At 38.4% G+C, this 20,280-nt stretch overlaps 1 protein-coding gene across 5 annotated transcripts; it reads left to right on the top strand.

Moving 5' to 3' along the window:
- The first annotated feature begins 73 nt into the window (after positions 1-73).
- Pex14 (peroxin 14) lies at positions 74-20,170 on the top strand. 5 transcript variants are annotated; one of them, XM_053777474.2, is made up of 9 exons: positions 74-163; positions 8,996-9,057; positions 10,126-10,269; positions 10,443-10,610; positions 10,966-11,121; positions 11,752-11,852; positions 12,215-12,332; positions 13,348-13,417; positions 16,555-20,170. In XM_053777474.2, the coding sequence occupies exons 2-9, from the start codon at positions 9,010-9,012 to the stop codon at positions 16,713-16,715; spliced, it is 966 nt and encodes a 321-aa protein (XP_053633449.1). In that variant the 5' UTR covers positions 74-163; positions 8,996-9,009; the 3' UTR covers positions 16,716-20,170. The 5 variants fall into 5 exon arrangements, with proteins under 5 accessions (XP_053633449.1, XP_053633446.1, XP_053633447.1 ...); XM_053777471.2 differs by lacking the exon at positions 74-163 and adding an exon at positions 181-269; XM_053777472.2 differs by lacking the exon at positions 74-163 and adding an exon at positions 534-578.
- Positions 20,171-20,280: the final 110 nt, after the last annotated feature.

Genomic DNA, 20,280 nt, shown 5'->3' with positions numbered 1-20,280 from the left:
GTAAACACACATTATAACCTTAGCAAAGAAATAAATATTTTATTTTATTTTATTTATTTCATGTATCAGGTGTGGATAATAAGTGTTATCAGTACATGAGGAAGCAGCCAGCAACACACGAGCTGTGTCACCCTTATAACCCAACAACAACAACAACAACAAGGTGACTCAGCTGATACATAGATACAGAGACATTATTCTATTTTTTTTTTTTTAATTCTTGAAACATTAACTTTGGAGACATGTCTGACTTATATGAGCTAGTCTTGGTTAGTCTGTCATAAGTTAACTGTTAACACAGTACTGGGCGTCTCAGGTGGTGTGTTAACACTGCTTGTCTGCCACAACTTGCAACTAACAGGAACTGCTTAAGTTTATTTAGCTACAGTTAAATAGTACAATTATACAAGCTTTGAGTGATTACAAATACCTTACACAGTAACTTTTGTATAAATTACCAAGGATAACCCCCCAAAAAAATCCAAAATTTACTTATTTCCATTGTGGCGTAGTTTATCCTGGGAGAAACTTTTTATTTTTGATAGTAATCATTACTGTGAAGAACGACAGAGGCAGAGGTACTGGCACTAATACTGGCACTAATACTGGCACTGATACTGGCACTAATACTGGCACTGATACTGTCACTGATACTGTCACTGATACTGGCACTAATACTGGCACTAATAATGTCACTAATACTGGCACTGATACTGGCACTAATACTGGCACTGATACTGGCACTAATACTGGCACTGATACTGGCATTGATACTGGCACTAATACTGGCACTAATACTGTCACTAATACTGGCACTGATACTGGAATTGATACTGGCACTAATACAGGCACTAATACTGTCACTAATACTGGCACTGATACTGGCACTAATACTGGCACTAATACTGTCACTGATACTGAAGATTCCTTCCTTCCAGTAAGTTCTTCACTATCCCCAGTGACATTTTTAACTCTTGATAGGAGGATCCAGATTAGCAACCTACGTGTGTGTGTTTGTGTGTGTGTGTACTCACCTATTTGTGGTTGCAGGGGTCGAGACTCAGCTCCTGGCCCCACCTCTTCACTGACCGCTACTAGGTCCTCTCTCTCCTTGCTCCATAAGCTTTATCGTACCTCTTCTTAAAGCTATGTATGGCTCCTGCCTCCACTACATCACTTCCCAAATTATTCCACTTCCTGACAACTCTGTTACTGAAGAAATACTTCCTAACATCCCTGTGATTCGTCTGTGTCTTCAACGTCCAACTGTGTCACCTTGTTGCTGTGTCTCATCTCTGGAACATTCTGTCTCTGTCCACCTTGTCGATTCCTCTCAGTATTTTATATAAGAACATAAGAGAGAAGGAACACTGCAGCAGACCTACTGGCCCATGCGAGTCAGGTCCGATTCTCCTACCGGCTTAAGTCAACGCTCTAACCTAATCAGGTCAGGTCACATTCACTTAAGGAAGGAGCACAGCATCTGACCTAGTAGCACAAGCTAGTCAGGTCTACCTCACACCCACCCACACCCACCCATGTATTTATCTAACCTGTTTTTAAAACTACACAGTGTCTTAGCTTCTATGACAGTACTTGGGAGTTTGTTCCACTCATCCACAACTCTATTACCAAACCAGTGCTTTCCTGTATCCTTCCTGAATCTGAATTTTTCCAGCTTAAAATCATTGCTGCAAGTCCTGTCTAGGCTAGATATTTTTAGCATGCTATTTACATCCCCTTTATTTATACCTGTTTTCTATTTATACACCTAAATCATATCCCCCCTAATTCTACGCCTTTTGAGAGAGTGCAGATTCAGGGCCCTCAGTCTATCCTCATAGGGAAGATTTCTGATACATGGGATCAACTTTGTCATCCTCCTTTGTATGTTTTCCAGAGCACTTATATCCATTCTGTAATACAGTGACCAGAACTGAGCAGCATAGTCTAAATGAGGCCTAACCAAAGATATATAGAGTTGAAGAACAACCTGAGGACTTCTATTACTTATATCTCTTGATATGAAGCCAAGGATTCTGTTAGCTTTATTGCAAACACTTATGCACTGTTGTCTTGATTTCAGATTACTGCTAACCAGAATGCTGAAATCATTTTCACAATCAGTAATGTTAAGATCTACATTATTTAGTTTATATGTGGCATGGTTATTTTGCTGTCCAACATTTAGAACTTTGCATTTGTTTATAATGAACTGCATCTGCCACTTTTCTGACCACCTGGAGTTTACCTCGACCTGGAGAGGGTTTTGGGGGTCAATGCCCCCATGGTCTGAGACCAGGCCTCATGGTGGATCAGGGTCTGATCAACCAGGCTGTTATTGCTGGCCGCACGCAAGCTGACATATGAACCACAGCCCGGTTGGTCAGGTACTGACTTTAGGTGCCTGTCCAGTGCCTTCTTGAAGACAGCCAGGGGTCTATTGATAATCCCCCTTATGTATGCTGGGAGGCAATTGAACAGTCGGGGGCCCCGGACACTTATTGTGTTGTCTCTCTTTGTATTCGTGGCGCCCCTGCTTTTCATCTGGAGAATGTTGCACCTCCTGCCGAGTCTTTTGCTTCGTGTGTAGGTTTGGTGCCAATCCCTCCAGGACCTTCCAAGTGTATTATCATGTATCTCTCTCGCCTGTGTTTGAGGGAATACAGATCAAGGACGTTCAACCGTTCCCAGTAGTTTAGGTGCCTTATCGTACTTATGTGTGCCATGAAAGTTCTTTGTATACTCTCCAGGTCTGCAGTATCACCAGCCTTGAGGTGGGCCATTAGTGTACAGCAGTATTCCAGCCTAGAGAGCACAAGTGATTTGAAGAGAATCATCATGCACTTGGCATCCCTAGTTTTGAAGGTTCTCATTATCCATTCTATCATTTTCCTAGCAGATGAGGTAGATACATTGTTGTGGTCTTTGAAGGCAAGATCCTCTGCCATTATCACTCCCAGGTCCTTCACATTACTTTTCCGCTCTATTGTATGGTTAGAATTCATCATATACCCTGATACATTTTTAATTTCTTCAAGTTTCCCATATCTGAGTAGTTGAAATTTCTCCTCATTGAACTTCATATTGTTTTGAGTGGCCCATATCGAAGATTTGGTTGATGTCCGCTTGGAGTTTCGCAGTGTTGCTGATGGAGGTCACTGCCATAGTAATGCAGGTGTCATCCTCAAAGGAAGACATGGAGCTATGGCTTACATCTCTATGTCAGAAATGAGGATGAGGAATAGAATGGGAGTGAGTACTGTGCCTTGTGTAAGTAAGTAAGTAAGTAAGTTTATTCAGGTATACACAAATACAGTTACATAGAATTATCATACATAGCAGCATATGTGTAGAGAACCTGGGATAACCCAAAAAAGTCAGAGCTTTTTACCATGGCTGCCTGGGACTTTACTATGTTTACTATTACTCTTTGTGTTCTATTTGTCAGGAAGTTATAGATCCATCTACCAACTTTTCCTCTTATTCCTTTATCACACATTTTGTGTGCTATTACACCATGGTCACACTTGTCAAAAGCTTTTGCAAAGTCTGTGTATACTACATCTGTATTTTGTTTATCTTCAGCAGCATCCAGGACCTTGTCATAGTGGTCCAGAAGTTGGGACAGGCAGGAACGACCTGCTCTAAACCTGTGTTGCCCGGGGTTGTGTAATTGATGGGTATCTAGGTGGTTGGCGATCTTGCTTCTTAGAACCCTCTTAAAGATTTTTATGATATGGGATGTTAGTGCTGTCGGTCTGTAGTTCTTTGCAATTGCTTTACTTCCGCCTTTGTGGAGTAGGGCTATGTCTGTTGTTTTTAGTGTGTGTGGGATGACCTCTGTGTCCATGCTCCCTCTCCATAAAATACTGAAGGCACGCGTTAGGGGCTTCTTGCAATTCATGATGAACACTGAGTTCCACGAGTCTGGGCCTGGGGTAGAGTGCATGGGCATGCCATTTATTGCCTCTTCGAAGTTTTGTGTAGTTAGAATAATATCCGAGATTTTTGAGATGACCAAATTTTGGGTTTTGTTCATAAAGAATTCATTTGGATTGTTGACCCTTAGTCTGGGCAGTGGCTCGCTGAACACTGAGTCATATTGGGACTTTAGTATCTCACTCATTTCTTGGCTGTCATCTGTGTATGTCCCATTCTGCCTAAGCAGGGGCCAAATACTGGATGTTGTTTTTTCCTTAGATTTGGCATCAGAGAAGAAGTATTTTGTTATTTATTTTTCAATTTCCTTTATGGCTTTTAGTTCTTCCTGTGATTCTTGTCTCCTGTAAGATTCCTTCAGCTTAAGTTCGATATTTGCAATTTCATTGACTAGTGTCTCCCTTCGTATTTCAGATATATTGGCCCCACTCAGCGGCTCAGTGACTCTTCGCCTTTGTCTTTATAGGGAACGTCTCTCTCTCTTTCTAGTTTACATCTTCTCTTTCTTTTTCTTAATGGAATGTGTCTTGAGCAGATCTCAAGAACTACATAATTAATTTTTCAAGGCAAATGTTCAGATCCGTGTTGTTTAGGATATCTTCCCAGCTTGTATCATTTAGGACATGATTTACTTAGTCCCATTGTATGTTTTTGTTATTGAAATTGAATTTTGTGAATAGACCTTCATGACTGCTCACATTTTGCTGGTCAGGAACCCTGTGCATACATGTCTGTACCTCTATTATGTTGTGATTTGAGTGTATTGTCTTCGATACAGTTATATTACGTATCAGATCGTCATTGTTAGTGAAGATGAGGTCCAGTGTATTTTCTAGTTTTGTAGGCTCCACTATTTCCTGGTTTAAGGTGAATTTGGTGCAGAGATTTAATAGTTCGTGTGTGTGTGAATTTTCATCTGAGCTACCTCCAGGGGTGATCTCTGCTAAAACATTGTTTGCTATACTTCTCCATTTTAGGTGTCATCAGTTGTTCAAATCATCCTGGAGTGCTCTAATGTCGTCAATAGAATGAATTGGACGGCCTGTTTTGGTGTGTGTGTAATCTCGAAGTGTATAGGAATGCAAGTGAAGTACCCGACACTGCTCCAGTTATACTGCATTCTACTATACTGCCTCCTGTCACACTGCCTCCAGTCATACTCACCCCAGGCACACTGCTCCAGTAATACTGCATCCAGCCATACTGACTCCAGTCACACCGCTCCAGTCACACTGCCCCAGTAATACTGCATCCAGTCACACTGCTCCAGTAATACTGTGTCCAGTCATAATGCTCCAGTCATACTCTAGTCAAACTGCTCCAGTAATACTGCATCCAGTCACACTGCTCCAGTAATACTGCACCCAGTCATACTGCTCCAGTCATACTCTAGTCACACTGCTCCAGTAATACTGTGTCCAGTCATACTGCTTCAGTCATACTCACTCCAGTCACACTGCTCCAGTAATACTGCATCCAGTCACACTGCTCCAGCAATACTGTGCCCAGTCATACTGACTTCAGTCACACTGCTCCAGTCATGCTGCTCCAGTCATACTGCATCCAGTCATACTGACTCCAGTCACACCACTCCAATAATACTGCATCCAGTCACACTGCTCCAGTAACACTGCATCCAGTCATACTCACTCCAGTCACACCACTCCAGTAATACTGCGTCCAAACATACTGCGTCCAGTCACACTGCTCCAGTAATACTGTGTCCAGTCATACTGCTCCAGTCATACTCCAATCACACTGCTCCAGTAATACTGCATCCAGTCATACTCACTCCAGTCACACTGCTCCAGTAATACTGCATCCAGTCACACTGCTCCAGCAATACTGTGCCCAGTCATACTGACTTCAGTCACGCTGCTCCAGTCATACTCCAGTCACGCTGCTCCAGTAATACCGCATCCAGTCATGCTGACTCCAGTCACACCACTTCAGTAATACTGCATCCAGTCACACTGCTCCAGTAATACTGCATCCAGTCATACTCACTCCAGTCACACCACTCCAGGAATACTGCATCCAGTCACACTGCTCCAGTCATACTCTAGTCACACTGCTCCAGTAATACTGCATCCAGTCATACCCACTCCAGCTACACTGCTTCAGTAATACTGCATCCAGTTACACTGCCCCAGTCATACTCCAGTCACACCTCTCCAGTAATACTGTGCCCAGTCATACTGACTCCAGTCACACTGCTCCAGTCATACTCCAGTCACACTGCTTCAGTAATATCGCATCCAGTCATACTGACTCCAGTCACACCACTCCAGTAATACTGCATCCAGTCACACTGCTCCAGTAATACCACATCCAGTCATACTGACTCCAGTCACACTGCTCCAGTAATACTGCATCCAGTCATACTGCTTCAGTCATACTCACTCGTCACACAGCTCCAGTAATACTGCATCCAGACATACTCCAGTCACACTGCTCCAGTCATACTGCATCCAGTCATACTGCATCCAGTTATACTGCATCCAGTCACACTGCTCCAGTCATACTGCATCCAGTCACACTGCTCCAGCAATACTGCATTCAGTCATACTGCTCCAGTCATACTCACTCCAGTCACACTACTCCAGTAATACTGACTCCAGTCACACTATCTCTAGTCATACTACTTCCAATCACACTGCCTTTTCCATATTGCCTCATCACACTGCCTTCTGCCATACTGCCTCCAGTCACACTACCTTTGCCATTCTGCCTTCTGCCATACTGCCTCCCATCACACTGCCTCCAGTCACACTACCTTCAGTCACACTGACTCCAGTAACACTGCCTCCAGTCACACTGCTTCCAGTGACACTGACTCCAGCAACACTGCCTCTAGTCATGCTGCATTCAGTACCGCTGCATCCAGTCTCCAATTACATTGCCTCCAGTTACACTGCCTCCAATCACACTGCCTTCCATAGCTCAGTTGGCAATGCTTTTTGCTTCATTCCAGTGGTGGCTCATAGCTAAAATTAATGGAGGTGCTGCTTCAGAATATTTTTAGCCATTGTTGTAATATTGTGTAAAACAAAACAAGCATATAAAAAGAAAGTTTATACATAAGCTTGATAAAATCATAAACAAAATTAAATAAATTAGCTGGAAGCATGATAATCGTCTAATTCTACACTTTATCACATTCAAGAATGTGGTACATGGTTTATAAGCACAACACACATCGCTGAGTCAAAAAGAAACACTACCTTACACTTGCACAACAGGGTCAGCACTGCATCAGTGACAGTGATCTCTCTACCTAGCATGCAGCATCTTATCTCAGACATATGCACATGTACACAACAGCCAAACACTGAGTTACTGAAACTGTGAGGCGCACAGTTCCATACAAAGATTTTTGTAATTTTTTCATGTACTAGGGGATGGCAACTGATATTAAGCTTAAGGATTATATAATATACAAGTACTATATAAAGAAAAAATTAAAGAAAAAAAAGACTCGTTATATTGAATGTTATCGATAATATCGAGTGAAAATAGGGGGTGCTGCAGTTCTGCAGTGCCTATACATGAGCCACCACTGCTTCACTTGCTGAGTGTCCATGGTTCAATCCCCGGCATCCATCTGTCAATCCATTTCCTCAATACTGTATATCCAAATCATCTTATAAAGATTTACAGTCATTTTTATTATTTATTTTACATATCATTTTTGCATCATTCATAAACAAATTCATATACTATTCTAGTTTACCATTGCATGTGGTATTTATAAATTAAAAACATTATTTGTGCAAATACAAATTCTCGTGTCATTTTCCAAAATGACATGTATCCTTTTTATCACTGTTTGCATTTTCTTTTCAAGCATAATCTGTCATTTATTTTCATAATTTGCCTTTTATTTCTCTTATGTTTTGAAGTTTCCAAATTAGTTGCTCATGGGGAAATCCATCAAAAGCTTTTTTTTAAAATCTAGGTAGTGTAAACAGTCTACTCATTCATTTTTTCTTGGATATTTCGTGTGACTCAGTCATAATAGCTTAATAGACTTAATATAATGTAATTATCAGACTGAAAGCCAACTTGTTGACTAGTTAGTAGGCTGGTTTTACCCACTTTCCTCTAAAGATTTTTTTTTCCAGTATTTTTTGTACATTTCTCAGAAAACAGGTCTATAGTGGTGATCACTATATTATCCAACAGATTTGTGCAAATGTGTTAATGTAAGTGGGTTCTGCTCTCTACATACAGAGTTACTGCATAAATAACCTTTGCCCCATGCCCTGTGGCCTGGTGGCTAAAGCTCTTGCATCACATGGCAAGGGACTGGGTTTGAAAATTTGATGTTTTTCAAAAAAATCTTTGAAAAATCCCTGAATCGTCGATATATGCCAAAAAATATGATTTTCGAAGATTTTTCGAGATTTACCTATATTTTACACTTTTTAAAAAATCCCAATAAAACCGATAAAAATCAATATTAATTTTGCGGCGAGGGTAGAAACATTGGGCATGTTTCTTTACACTGGTTGTCTATGTTCCCCATTAGTAAAATGAGTACCTGGGTGTTAGTCATCTGGTGTGGGTCGCATCCTGGGACAAAAACTGACCTAATTTGCCTGAAATGCTCTGCATAACAAGGGGCTTTCTATATACAGTGGTACCTTGAGTTACGAACTTAATTCATCCCCAAAGGCTGTTCGAGTGCCGATGCCGAACGAATTTGTTCCCATAAGGAGTATTGTAAATTAGATTAGTCTGTTTCAGACCCCCAAAAATACACTTACAAAAGCACCTACAAAAATTCACTTACATAATTGTTTGAGTTGGGAGCTGTTCAAAACTCGAGGTACCACTGTAGTAGTATGTCATTGATGTCAGCTAGGCCTGTATACCTTGTACATGTACTTGTAGAGATAAAGATATTATTATACTATCTTATTATTTGTGTTCTCCCACATTACTTATAAAAGTTATGAGTAACAATGAACTATTAGGTCAACACAACTCAATCTGTTGGTGACACCAATGGTTTGCTGGTGTAAATCTTAATTTTTTTTTATTTCCCCAGACCATGAGGCAGACATGAGTGGTGACACTATGCACGAACCACAGGCATTCCGCCAGAAACTGGTATGATACTAGGCTACTGTACATTATTAGCTTCCATTTGTATTTGTAACTCAGGGTGGTAAATGAAAAAGAAAATGAGAGAGAAAGATAGGAAGATGAGCAATTGACAGTGACTGAAAGAAGAACTTTTTTAATTTTTTACATTTCTATGTAACTGGGTAATAGTTTCATAATGAAAAGAATATATTCTGATATTAGCTTACATGTAGTGTTTGTTTAAATTGTGTTATATTTTGTAATAAAGTTGGTAGAATTACCGACAATATGTAAACTAAAAGGACACCTAAACCTTTACAAAAATTCAATGTATTTCAAAGGACCTAAAATCTGGAACACCCTACCTGAAAACTCTAGAACTGCAGACACATTCATCACTTTCAAAACTACAGTTAGAAAACATCTTATATCCCTGATCCACCCCGACAACTAACTACATGATAACCACCTGGTGGTTCACAATTATACTCACTCACCCACTGACTATAAACCCAGAAATACTAATCTTAATCTTAAAATAATAAATCCTAACTAGTCATAAGTTTGCCTATGATACTCCAATATAGACACTTTGTATTATGCCAAAACAAAAGCATTCACATTGCTAAACTCACAAATTATGATGTAGTCACTTAGCCTTAATACCATAATCTGTAAGGATTTATGTTAAGAGTTAATCTAAGTCTGCTCGAAATGCCTAGCCAGGCTAGGTGTCCCAGTGGCCCCCTCTGTAATTAGTATATTTTATAACATGTAAACCACACAATACCCAAAACTTGTAAACCCCACATTGTAACTCTTATAGAGAATAAACTTGAATTGAATTGAAAAAAGTGCAACTAATGTGACATTTTGTTGTGGCAATGTTTCGCTCTCCAGGAGCTTTATCAAGCTGCTACTTGACAAAGCTCCTGGAGAGCGAAACGTTGCCACAATAAAATGTCACATTAGCTGCACTTGTGTCCTTTTACTTTACATATTGTGTTATATTTTATTTATATACTGTATATAAATTATCAGTATGGTATTCAAAAATTATACAGTATGTATGATTTTTCATCTTTTTTCTAGGTGGATGAAGCTGCCAAGTTTCTACTGAATCCCAAAGTTATGAATCATGCAGACGAGCAGAAAACTGCTTTTCTGCACAAGAAAGGCTTAACAGATGCTGAGATCCAAGCAGCATTCTCTAAGGCCAAGACAATTGCACCTGCGGTTTGTGGAACTGTTGTTGTTGCTAACCTGGAATGAAGGCATACATATAATCATGCTTGCTAATAAAATGACATCACTGTATGGTAATTAAAATGTGTATTAGAATGTGCAGAAACATTAACTGATTCAATTACAATGTTCGAAATTCCAAAATACTGTATGTTACATTATAGGATGTGGCAACAAGCAATGTGATGTCCCATCCTGGCTCATACCCGGGGATCCCTGTTTCTCCCTATATGGTTCCACCGCCTCCATCTATGTGGATAAGGCTGAGAGATGTTTGTAACTTTGTCCTCATATTAATGGGAACTTCATATGGTGTATACCATTTATATCAGGTAAGAACTCTTATCAGAAGTGTGGGCACAATCCCTTTGTCCAGTTTTGCCTTGTGTGCAATATTTAAATATTTAAGAGGATGACAGATAGATTTTTGCATAGAATCAAGGAGTTTAATGATTTGTTTGACAGTTTTTCTTTCACTGGAATCAATAATTAAAGGTAAATAGCACCTTTCAGTGGGAGTGCCTTGATGTTATAGATGGCTCTTGATCTAAGGAATTAGAGCTACCCACCTTTTCCTTAGATCATACCTAATTGACTCCCATTTCCCAAGTCCTGTATGGCTCCTGCAACTTCAGCTCATAAATATCTGTAGAATCTTTATTGAATTTGTCAGTATTCTTCCCACAGAAATACTTGGGTCCTTGGTTGACAGGACGACGTCAGAAGACAGTCGAAGAGAGCATGATAGAACTTCAACATTCGGTAGTAACTGTGTTGAAAGAGGTCCAGACTACTTTGACCTCTTTGGAACAGACACTTAGGGCCCAGAATGTTCGCATCCAGGTGGGTTTATGTTGACCTTATGTGCAAAATTTTTGAATGTGTGTAGGTCAAAATTTAAATTAAATTAGGTTTGTCATTGGCAGCAGAAATTATTGTTGATATGCGATAACAGTCATTAAGATATCAGAATTTGAAAAAAAAAAGACTTAAAAATTTGGAATTTTAGAGAATTAATACACCTGAGTGCATAGTATGAAATACAAAGTGATGAGTATGTGTGTGTTTGTGTTCCCCTCAGCAAATGTCTGCTAACTGTATTTGCAAACCTCTGTTCCATTTGTGTAAAAGAGAATATAGTAATTCTAGTTTTTCATACTCAAGCATGTGCACTTATCAATATTCAGAGAACTAAGCTATTTCTTTCCCCTCCTCTGTCATTCAGTACAATATACCACTCAGACAAGGTGCACGAAACCTGAGCAAAGTCCTAATGGCTTACGAAATCGTAATGACACAATTGCAAATAAACCATGGTACGCGTCGGTCTGGAGTTTTATGACTCGCTCATTGTGAGTTCAAACCCCGCCAATACTGTGGAAAGCTGTAATGGCTTTGCTCAGGTTTCGGACATCTTATCTGGAATTTATTGTTATATGACAACAAATATTCTTAATCAGTTATTGCTTTCAGACCCTTAGTCTTAGAGAAGAAAGCCAAGTTAATGTGACACCCAAGCAGCTAGACCAACTTAAGGGAGAGATTGCCTCCCTCAAGGGTCTTCTCATCAATCGGTAAGGTAAACAATACACTGGACTGTACTATACTGTTTTGTGATTTATTACTTCTCTAAGAATGTTCATATATTTTATGTGACACTTTAATAAAAGAAACAAATTTTGTTTTTGATCCACAAAACATTAACTTGCTGAACAATTTTTACTTAATTAGTTTTACTGTCACATCTGCATGCCTCTGGCAAGGTAGGGATAGTGTGAATGATGGTGAAAAAGGCTTCTTTTTCGGATCACCTTGCCTTGGTGGGAGACGGCTAGCATGTTAAAAAAATATTTATTCACGTGCATATTGTTTATAATAAAGGCAAAGTAAAAAATAATCTGTAATAACAGTACGATATTTGTTTCCTACACCCTAGGCGGACATTTCCATCCACCCCAGGCATGGCACCATCCATCCCCTCCTGGCAGCGGAGTAAGGCAGTGGAAAAACCTGTGGAAACCTCTCCTGGCACGGCTGTCTCTTTGTCGAATCAGGTGATGCATAGTTTGTCTTTGCCTTTATCTTTGCTAAGTCTTACAGCCATAGGATCCTTCCTTGGGGTTATCTCTGCTACTTCAGTACTGTGTTATAAAGAGGAAATTATACTGTTTATTGCTTTGCCCTTTTTTTTTTTTTTCTTTTCTCATTCCTGAGTGCAGGCAGGCCCAGCTTTACAGTGCTTCATTTTAGCGTGTTTTGCTAATGCATGTTTTCAATTATACGCATTCTTTATTTATTCAGACTTCCTACATTAAATATATTCACCACTCACTATAAGCTAAGAATGAAAATATTTTAAGGTAAGTGCTGTTTGTACCATATATGCATTTTTTAGCCCTAGCTCTATTGCTCATTTAATATATGATAGTGCAAACATGTCATCAGGCTTTTATATGCATTTGAAAGTTAAAAAAAAGGCTATGCTTCACTTTACAGCAATTTTTGCTTTACAGCAGTAGCCCGGAACCTAACTTGCTATATAAGCAGGGCCTGCCTGTAAATATTTCAGCCAGTGCATTGATGATTAGTATTATTATTATTACATTCATAAGAAAGCATTAAACTTAGATGAGCTACACAGTGTCAGAATACATTACATTACATTAATTCATTTGCTTTACTTATGGATGCATCATTCTATCAAATATCAAACTGTAACCTTTCTAATGAGTAACACACTTTCAGCATAAAGCACTTAAAGCTTTTCCTTATGGTATACTTCATAAAACCAATATATTCTCCCAGAAAATGCACTTTCTTACAACCATTTATGTATAAAAATATGATATATGTACTTAGTGTATGCCTTTTGCACACAGAAAATGGTATTATTATGTGCATGAGAACTATGCACTAAACCCACAACGGTTGTTGAGCAGGGTATATTAGAGGAAATAGACTTGGAAGATAGTGTACTGTATGTAACATTCAGGTGAGGGTTAGTTACATTCTGTTACCCACCTAAACTGAAACTTCTATGTAAAAAACTAATTGTTTGCTGTGTCTTAGGTTGAAGAAGTGATAGCTGAAGGAGCTGTTCCAAGAGAGGGTCAAGAAGAGCTGATTGAAGCAACCAGTGGTAAGGAGTTATCCTTTTCCAGTTTTTATAATTCCTATTTTATTAACTCTTTCGGGGTCTGTGCCATTGTTCTAACAGTTTAAAGCCAGGATCCATGCCATAGTGATGAGCTCAGCTCACTTAGGTAAGCTGAGTGGTAAACTTGGGCCTAGATATAAGAGAATGGGTCCGTGTGGTAAGTGTGCACCATACAAAAAATCCTGTGGCACGCAGTGCATAATGAGAAAAAAAACTGCAACCATGTTTTTAGTTTAAAACTGCAACTTTGCAGATTTTCATATGGTTTTTATGATTGTATTCACAGTTTCTTGGTCTCATTTGATAGAATGTAAGATATATTACAGAGAGATTTTGATCGGTTTTAGGACTGAAAATAGCTTGAAATTGAGCTCAAAGTAGCAGAAATATTCGATTTTTGCTGATTTTCAAGAGTAAACAAATTACATCACTCATCTAATACACATCAATTGGTGGGTCTAATATGCATTCGTGAATGCATTGATATTATTTATACAATTATTACACTGTTGCAAAACAGTAAGTTTTCTATTTTTTTGGTGTGAACAAAAATTCTTTGTGTGAATAAAAAATAAAAATGGAATTCATGTATAAAGCCTGGAAACATAACTGATGAACAGAGGAAATGTTATTTTAGTGCCAGGAATGCCTGCATTGTTTATTCTGGATCCTATTTTGAAATTTGTGTGAAATTGGCCGAATTACCAATTTCTGATCAACTGGAACAACGTAATTGGCCTAAAATAGGAGTCAAAGTGGGCAAAATTGCTGATACCTAAATATCACTGACAGCAAAATTCACAGTAGCGTAGTTTCGTCGATTTTCCATCAAATTTCATACTTTGTGTTTTATAACCTTCAGAAAAAGAATCTCTACCATTTCATGAGAAAAATAACAAAAATTTTCTTTGAAAATTCTTGGACTCTGTGGACAAATTACAGATCAAAGGTCTGGATGCTAAAAGGGTTAATACATTGGCCATTTCCCAAGGCAGGGTGACCCAAAAAAGAAGAAACACTTCTATCTGCTATAAAGTAATATTCCTCTTTAAGAGGGAGGACTGGGGAGGGGTAGCATTGCCTTGGTGAAGGGACTCTTCATCTGAGGAAGTGGACCACCCTTTTTTTTCCCCATTCCTCAGATCAAATTTAAATACTGTATTGTACCCCCAGACATTCTCCTTTTGGCCTCATTTTCCTTTTATGAAATTGAGCTGCTAAATAGAAGGACAAGGAAGCAATGTCATCCCTGTTTTAATAAAACTTCCATTGTTTTTGCTGTGGTGACTAGGTAACTTCGCTCAATGAAAATTGGGTCCAGGAGCAGAAACTGAAGGTGTATGATTCCTGGCATTCATGCAGGTTTGCCTGCTGCCATTATTGGCTTAAAGATTGCACAATTAGTGCTCACTCAAACAAGTGGTTTTGCTACCCCTTACTCAGTTAATTCTGGAGATGCCATCTGGGAGGTAATTTCCATGAAATAACACACTGCCTGTTGTAGCAGAGGTGACTGTAGTTTGGTAGCCCATTTTTCTGGGGGAGCAGATAGACAAGTTCTTCGTTGCCTTCATTCAACCCAAATTTTGTCTAAGCCGTATTATGGGTACTGTATATTCTTCAGCTACTCTTAATAAACTTAGTCATTCATCATGAAGGATTATGGTTATGTCTGGGGGTCTTTCAATCATCCTAGGCTGAGAGCCTGTATTAATAAATATCCTGTCTGTGCAGTATCAACACAATGCCCATTGAGTTCATTGTTTTGTTTGCTTCCCTGACTTTCATGATCCTCTTACATACAGAATGATCACAGATTTCCCTAAGATTAATTTATTTAATTGTCAACCCTCATTGTTAATGCCCTTCAGTCTTTGCTTTCAAGCTCTGATAACATCTCTTAATTTACCCCTTTTATGTCCACCCTGTATCACTTTTCCTCCCTTTGCAGGATGTTCTTATAATTCAGCTTTGTTCCTTTCCCCTATCCCTATCAGAAAGCTTTCCGTCCTTGAACACTTTCAGTCACTTGCTCCTACTACTGCCGTGTACACTGATGATTCCAAATCTTTAGATGCAGTAGGGTACCCACTTATTTTTCCAGACAGAATATTTCGAGGATATTTACTAAAGTTGGCCACCACTTTCACAGCAGAGTTATTTGCAGTATGTGTCATGATTGTACACATTGCAGCTGTGAAACAATGTGTGAAGAGGCAGACAAACTCCCAAAGTCCTTTATGATTTATCTAAAAGTTCGACTCTCCACGTCCTATTGTACTTAATATTTAACTGTAATTATGCCATATTTCAGTGAGCACAAAGAAGTCGTTTTTTTTGCTAGATCCCTGGACACACTGGTGCTCTAACCAATGAACATGCAGACTTGCCACTCAATCACATCCCACCAATCTCCCATTATTATTTAAATCAAAACTAAGCGCTAAACCCACAAGGGTCATAGAGTGCTGGACTAGTGTTGGCACCACTGTACTTTGGTACATTCAACTTTTTTTGCATTCATTGTTAACCTTTCTATTCTGCATGACAGCTATTTTTTTTTCCTTATCTACAGTACAGTGGAACCATGAGTTTCGGCCATAATTCGTTCCAGAAGGCTGTTCGAGTGCCGTTACTGAACGAATTTGTTCCCATAAGGAATAATGTAAATTAGATTAATACATTTCAGACCCCCAAAAATACACTTACAAAAGCACTTACAATAATTGTTTGAGTTGGGAGGTGGCCAAATCTCGAGGTACCACTGTATTTTGATTCAGACTTCTCTCGTGGTCCTGTCTGATTACATTCACTTCTGCTATATCCTTCCCTCCAGTCTGATATCCAGTATTTCATTGTCAAGACTAAGAACTCTACACTTTCTATTTTCTCTTCATAATAAAAATGTCATACAGCAACTTTCTCTTCAGAATCTCCAGAAGTAGGATCATCAGCATAGAGCCACTGACTATCCCTTGATATCATTCATTTTCAAAACTTGCACATCTCCCAACACACTTTGAAGGAATACTTATGAAATGTAGACAGTATATTATATTGTGATGTAAAATTTGAAATAAAAATTTTTTGGGTGTTTTATCAGTATTCAAATGTTCCAGATGCAGCAACTAATTCATCAGAGGAAGCTTACATAGGAAAATGTGTATTAAAAAGTGAATGTGAAGCTGCTGCCCTTGAAGAGAATGGACATGATAAAGATGAACTTAGTGGAGGTTATAGTGGCTCCTTACCCGACTCCTCTGATGAGATGTCCCAGTGAGCCATCCATACCAAGAGTACAGCATCGAGTCTAGTTTCTCCAAGACATGACAGCAGACTGTCTGAATGTTTTCCATATATATCTATCACACATAGTTTGGGTATTTTGCGCAGTATTAGTACAAACGTTTCATTGTCATAAGAGTATGGTAGCATTGTGCCATATTAATCATAAAAGTAACCACTATTGTAAATTTTAACAGTTGCACTCATTTTAATATATGAATAGATTATGGAATGTAAAATTGGTGTATGTGTATATATAAACTTAGCGAGACTGCTCCAGTTAGAAACAAACATAGTGGAACCTCGGTAGTTGAACTTAACCCTTTCAGGGTCCGTGCCGTAGATCTACGCCATGAGCTCGGCTCACTCTGATAAGCTGTGAGCGGTAAATTTGGGCCTGGATATGAGAGAATACATCTATGTGGTATGTGTGCACCACATAAAACAAATCCTGCAGCACACAGTGCATAACGAGAGAGAAAACCGAGACCGTAATTTTTTATTAAAACAGCAACTTTGCAGTGTTTTTTCGTATGTTCTTTACAGTTGTATTTGTGATTTCTTGGTCTCATTTGATAGAATGTTAGATATATTACAGAAATAAGAGATGATTTTGATTGGCTTTAGTACTGAAAGTGGCTTGAAACCGAGCTCAAATTAGCAGAAATGTTAAGGGAGGGGCGAGCAGAATCACTTTTTTTTTTTGATCAGATTTCAATAGGATTTTGACAGTGGATTAAGCAGCTCAAAAAAACATGGGCTGTATTTGTTTTGACTGTTAGCCTTCAAGTTAGATAGAAATTTTTTTTTTTTTTTTTGCACAATTTTATGGGTCCTAGGCCTTCCAATTTCTACTAAATTGGGAAGATGTACAATGCTCTAGTTGACATCAGATGAATAGGTTAATAATGACCCAGTGCATTTTAGCGATAATGTCAGTAGATTCCATAAAAAAAAAAAAATCATTAACAAAAAGCTGTTCACAATATGGCAAATCTTCTCTGGGTGTTTGTAGAACCATCATTCCTCAATAACGTCTGCAAAAATCAAGACAATCCAATGAATATTTATCGAAAAAAAATGGATTAGAATGTCAACTTATTACAGAGTTTATTTATTTTTGTGTGAAACTCTAGGGAAGTTGCGTGCCAACTTTCAGCGTGCTACACCACCCCTACCTTCTCTACTGACTGACTTACTGTCTGCTCTCCTCACACTAGCCAGCACACAAGTTGCCATGTAGAGTATTTACAATTAATTAATCATAAAAATCGTAATTTGGGGAAGAAAAAAAAAACTAATTGCCAACGTGTATTTTTGCTGACAGAACAAAAAAAAAAAAAAATACATTTAATGAAAAACATGCTTAGAAACAAGCTGATTACATCAAACTGTTGCCAGAGTTTTGCACTATTTTTCAGTAAGAACTTTTTTTCCATAATTTTTCAATTTTAATGCCTTGATCACTGAAAAAAGGCTCGCCCCTCCCTTAAATTTTTGCCGATGTTCAAGAATAAACAAATGACCTCACACGTCTAATACACGCCAGCTGGTGGTTCTAATATATGTTCACAAATGTGCTGATATTATTTATACAATTGTTGCAATATTGCATGACAATCTTCTATTTTTTGGCTTGAATAAAAATTCATTATGTGAATTAAAAATCAAAATTGAATTCATTTGTAAACCCTGAAAACGTAACTAATGAACAGAGGAAATGTTAGTTTAGTGTCAGGAATGCCTGCATTATTTATTCTGGACCCTATTTTGAAATTGGAATATTTTGAACTTTGCACTAAATTGGCCAAATTACCAATTTCCAATCACTATTTTGTAATTGAAACAGTTGGCAATTTCTTGTGCTCAATCGATAGAATAGAAGTAATACTAGTGAAATAGCAAAGAATTTGGTCGGCTGGAATAAGGTAATTGGTCTAAAATGGGAGTCAAAGTCGGCAAAATCGCCGCTGCGAAAGTATCGCCGACATCAAAATTCACGAGAGCATAATTTTGTCAATTTTTCATCAAATTTCGTACTTTGTTTTATTACCTTCAAAAAAAAAAAATATTCTCTACCATTTCATAAGAAAAAATAAAATTATTTTTTGAAAATTCTTGGACATTGATGTGCACTTTGAAATTTGGCCTCTGGACCCTGAAAGGGTTAGTGTTCCAGAAGGCTGTTCGAGTACCGAATGAATTTTTCCCAGCCAATTGTCTTTTTGGTTGGCTGTTATAGTATTTGTATAATACAAAGATTAGCGATAAGTCACCCCAGGGCCTACAAACGCCAAAAAATGTGAAGAAACACGAAAGTTTACAGCAAAATTCTGGCAGGTCGTGTGCTGAGCAAACAGTCAACTGCCAAGCGATTTTTTTTTGTTTTTTACCAAACAAAGCATTTGGATACCAAATTGAGTAGGGAGCTGTTCGAGTACAAAGGTTCCACTGTACAGACAAAGACTACTAATAATGAATGAATAGAATTAACAGGTTATGCAGTTAGAATGGTCACAATCCCATTTTTAAGGTAGAATTTAAAAGATTATTTTGAGTGTTAACAGAAATTTATAGTAATCCCTTTCACCAGTACTTTTACTATTATAGCTCTACCTATGAGGAATGTTAAAAAGATAGCTCGAGTGACAAGATGTCAGACCTCTTTGTGGCTATTTGTAAACTTGAACCAGACCACAAGTTAATTTCAGCACCAGATACTGGAATGATCATATACTTATTTATGTGGATGAATTTTTCTTGCAAATATATTTGGCATATGAAAATACAATGCCAAAATATAAGCATAAATCATAACCAAGCACTGAACCCATAAGGGCCATACAGCACTGCAGGGTAACGTGTGCTACAGGTGTAATATGCTTATCAGAGACCAGCAAGTGTCGAGTATAACAGAGGTAGAGTTAGTAAGGGTGGTGAAGAATGCTAGAGGAAGTATAATCAAAGTTTGTATAAAATCTGCTGACAAAAATATAACCAGTAGTGGTGATAATGGTGGTGTCGATAGTGGTAATAATGGTGGTGTCAGAGGTGGAGCCCCAAGTATACAAGCTTAAATTTAAAGACTTTTTGATTATAATAATAATAATTAAATTTAAAGAATTTCATGTGCTTTGCTGTGCCAGCAACTATGAATACCACAAGCCAACCACAGTAGCTGCTTTAGGTGTGGCTTTCCCCCCCCCCCAATGATTATGCTTCCATGAAATATTTCACACTATAGATTTCTAAATTTTAAATGGGTTCTGTGGTTACGAGGCATTGGCTGGCACTATGACCCTTGTAGGTTTAGCACTATTTGATTACTGTAATAATGAGGCATTGGCTGGTGAGGCAGCTGCACAGGACAGCAACAGTGAAGCGAGACATTATAAAGCTTGCTTTTTTGTTCAACCCAGAGTGAATTATCCAAATAAAAGTATTCAGTAAGTCTTTTCTTAACTACTTAGGAACAATGATTTGGACTACAGAATCCAAAGGTGAAATCCCTTTTAAACTCGCTTAAATATAGTTAGTCATGTGGGTTTAATGCTTGCTAA

The sequence above is a fragment of the Cherax quadricarinatus genome, chromosome 18 (assembly GCF_038502225.1).
Source record: "Cherax quadricarinatus isolate ZL_2023a chromosome 18, ASM3850222v1, whole genome shotgun sequence".
NCBI classification, from domain to species: Eukaryota; Metazoa; Arthropoda; class Malacostraca; order Decapoda; family Parastacidae; genus Cherax; species Cherax quadricarinatus.
Note: the sequence above shows the minus strand (reverse complement) of the source record. Positions and strands in the feature narration are given on the sequence as shown.

Coding starts and splice junctions, on each gene's coding strand:
- Pex14 (XM_053777474.2), top strand. CDS start 9,010: ATGAGTGGTGACACTATGCACGAACCACAGGCATTCCGCCAGAAACTG. Junction 9,058..10,125: donor AGGCATTCCGCCAGAAACTG/GTATGATACTAG, acceptor TCTTTTTTCTAG/GTGGATGAAGCTGCCAAGTT. Junction 11,122..11,751: donor CCCAGAATGTTCGCATCCAG/GTGGGTTTATGT, acceptor TATTGCTTTCAG/ACCCTTAGTCTTAGAGAAGA.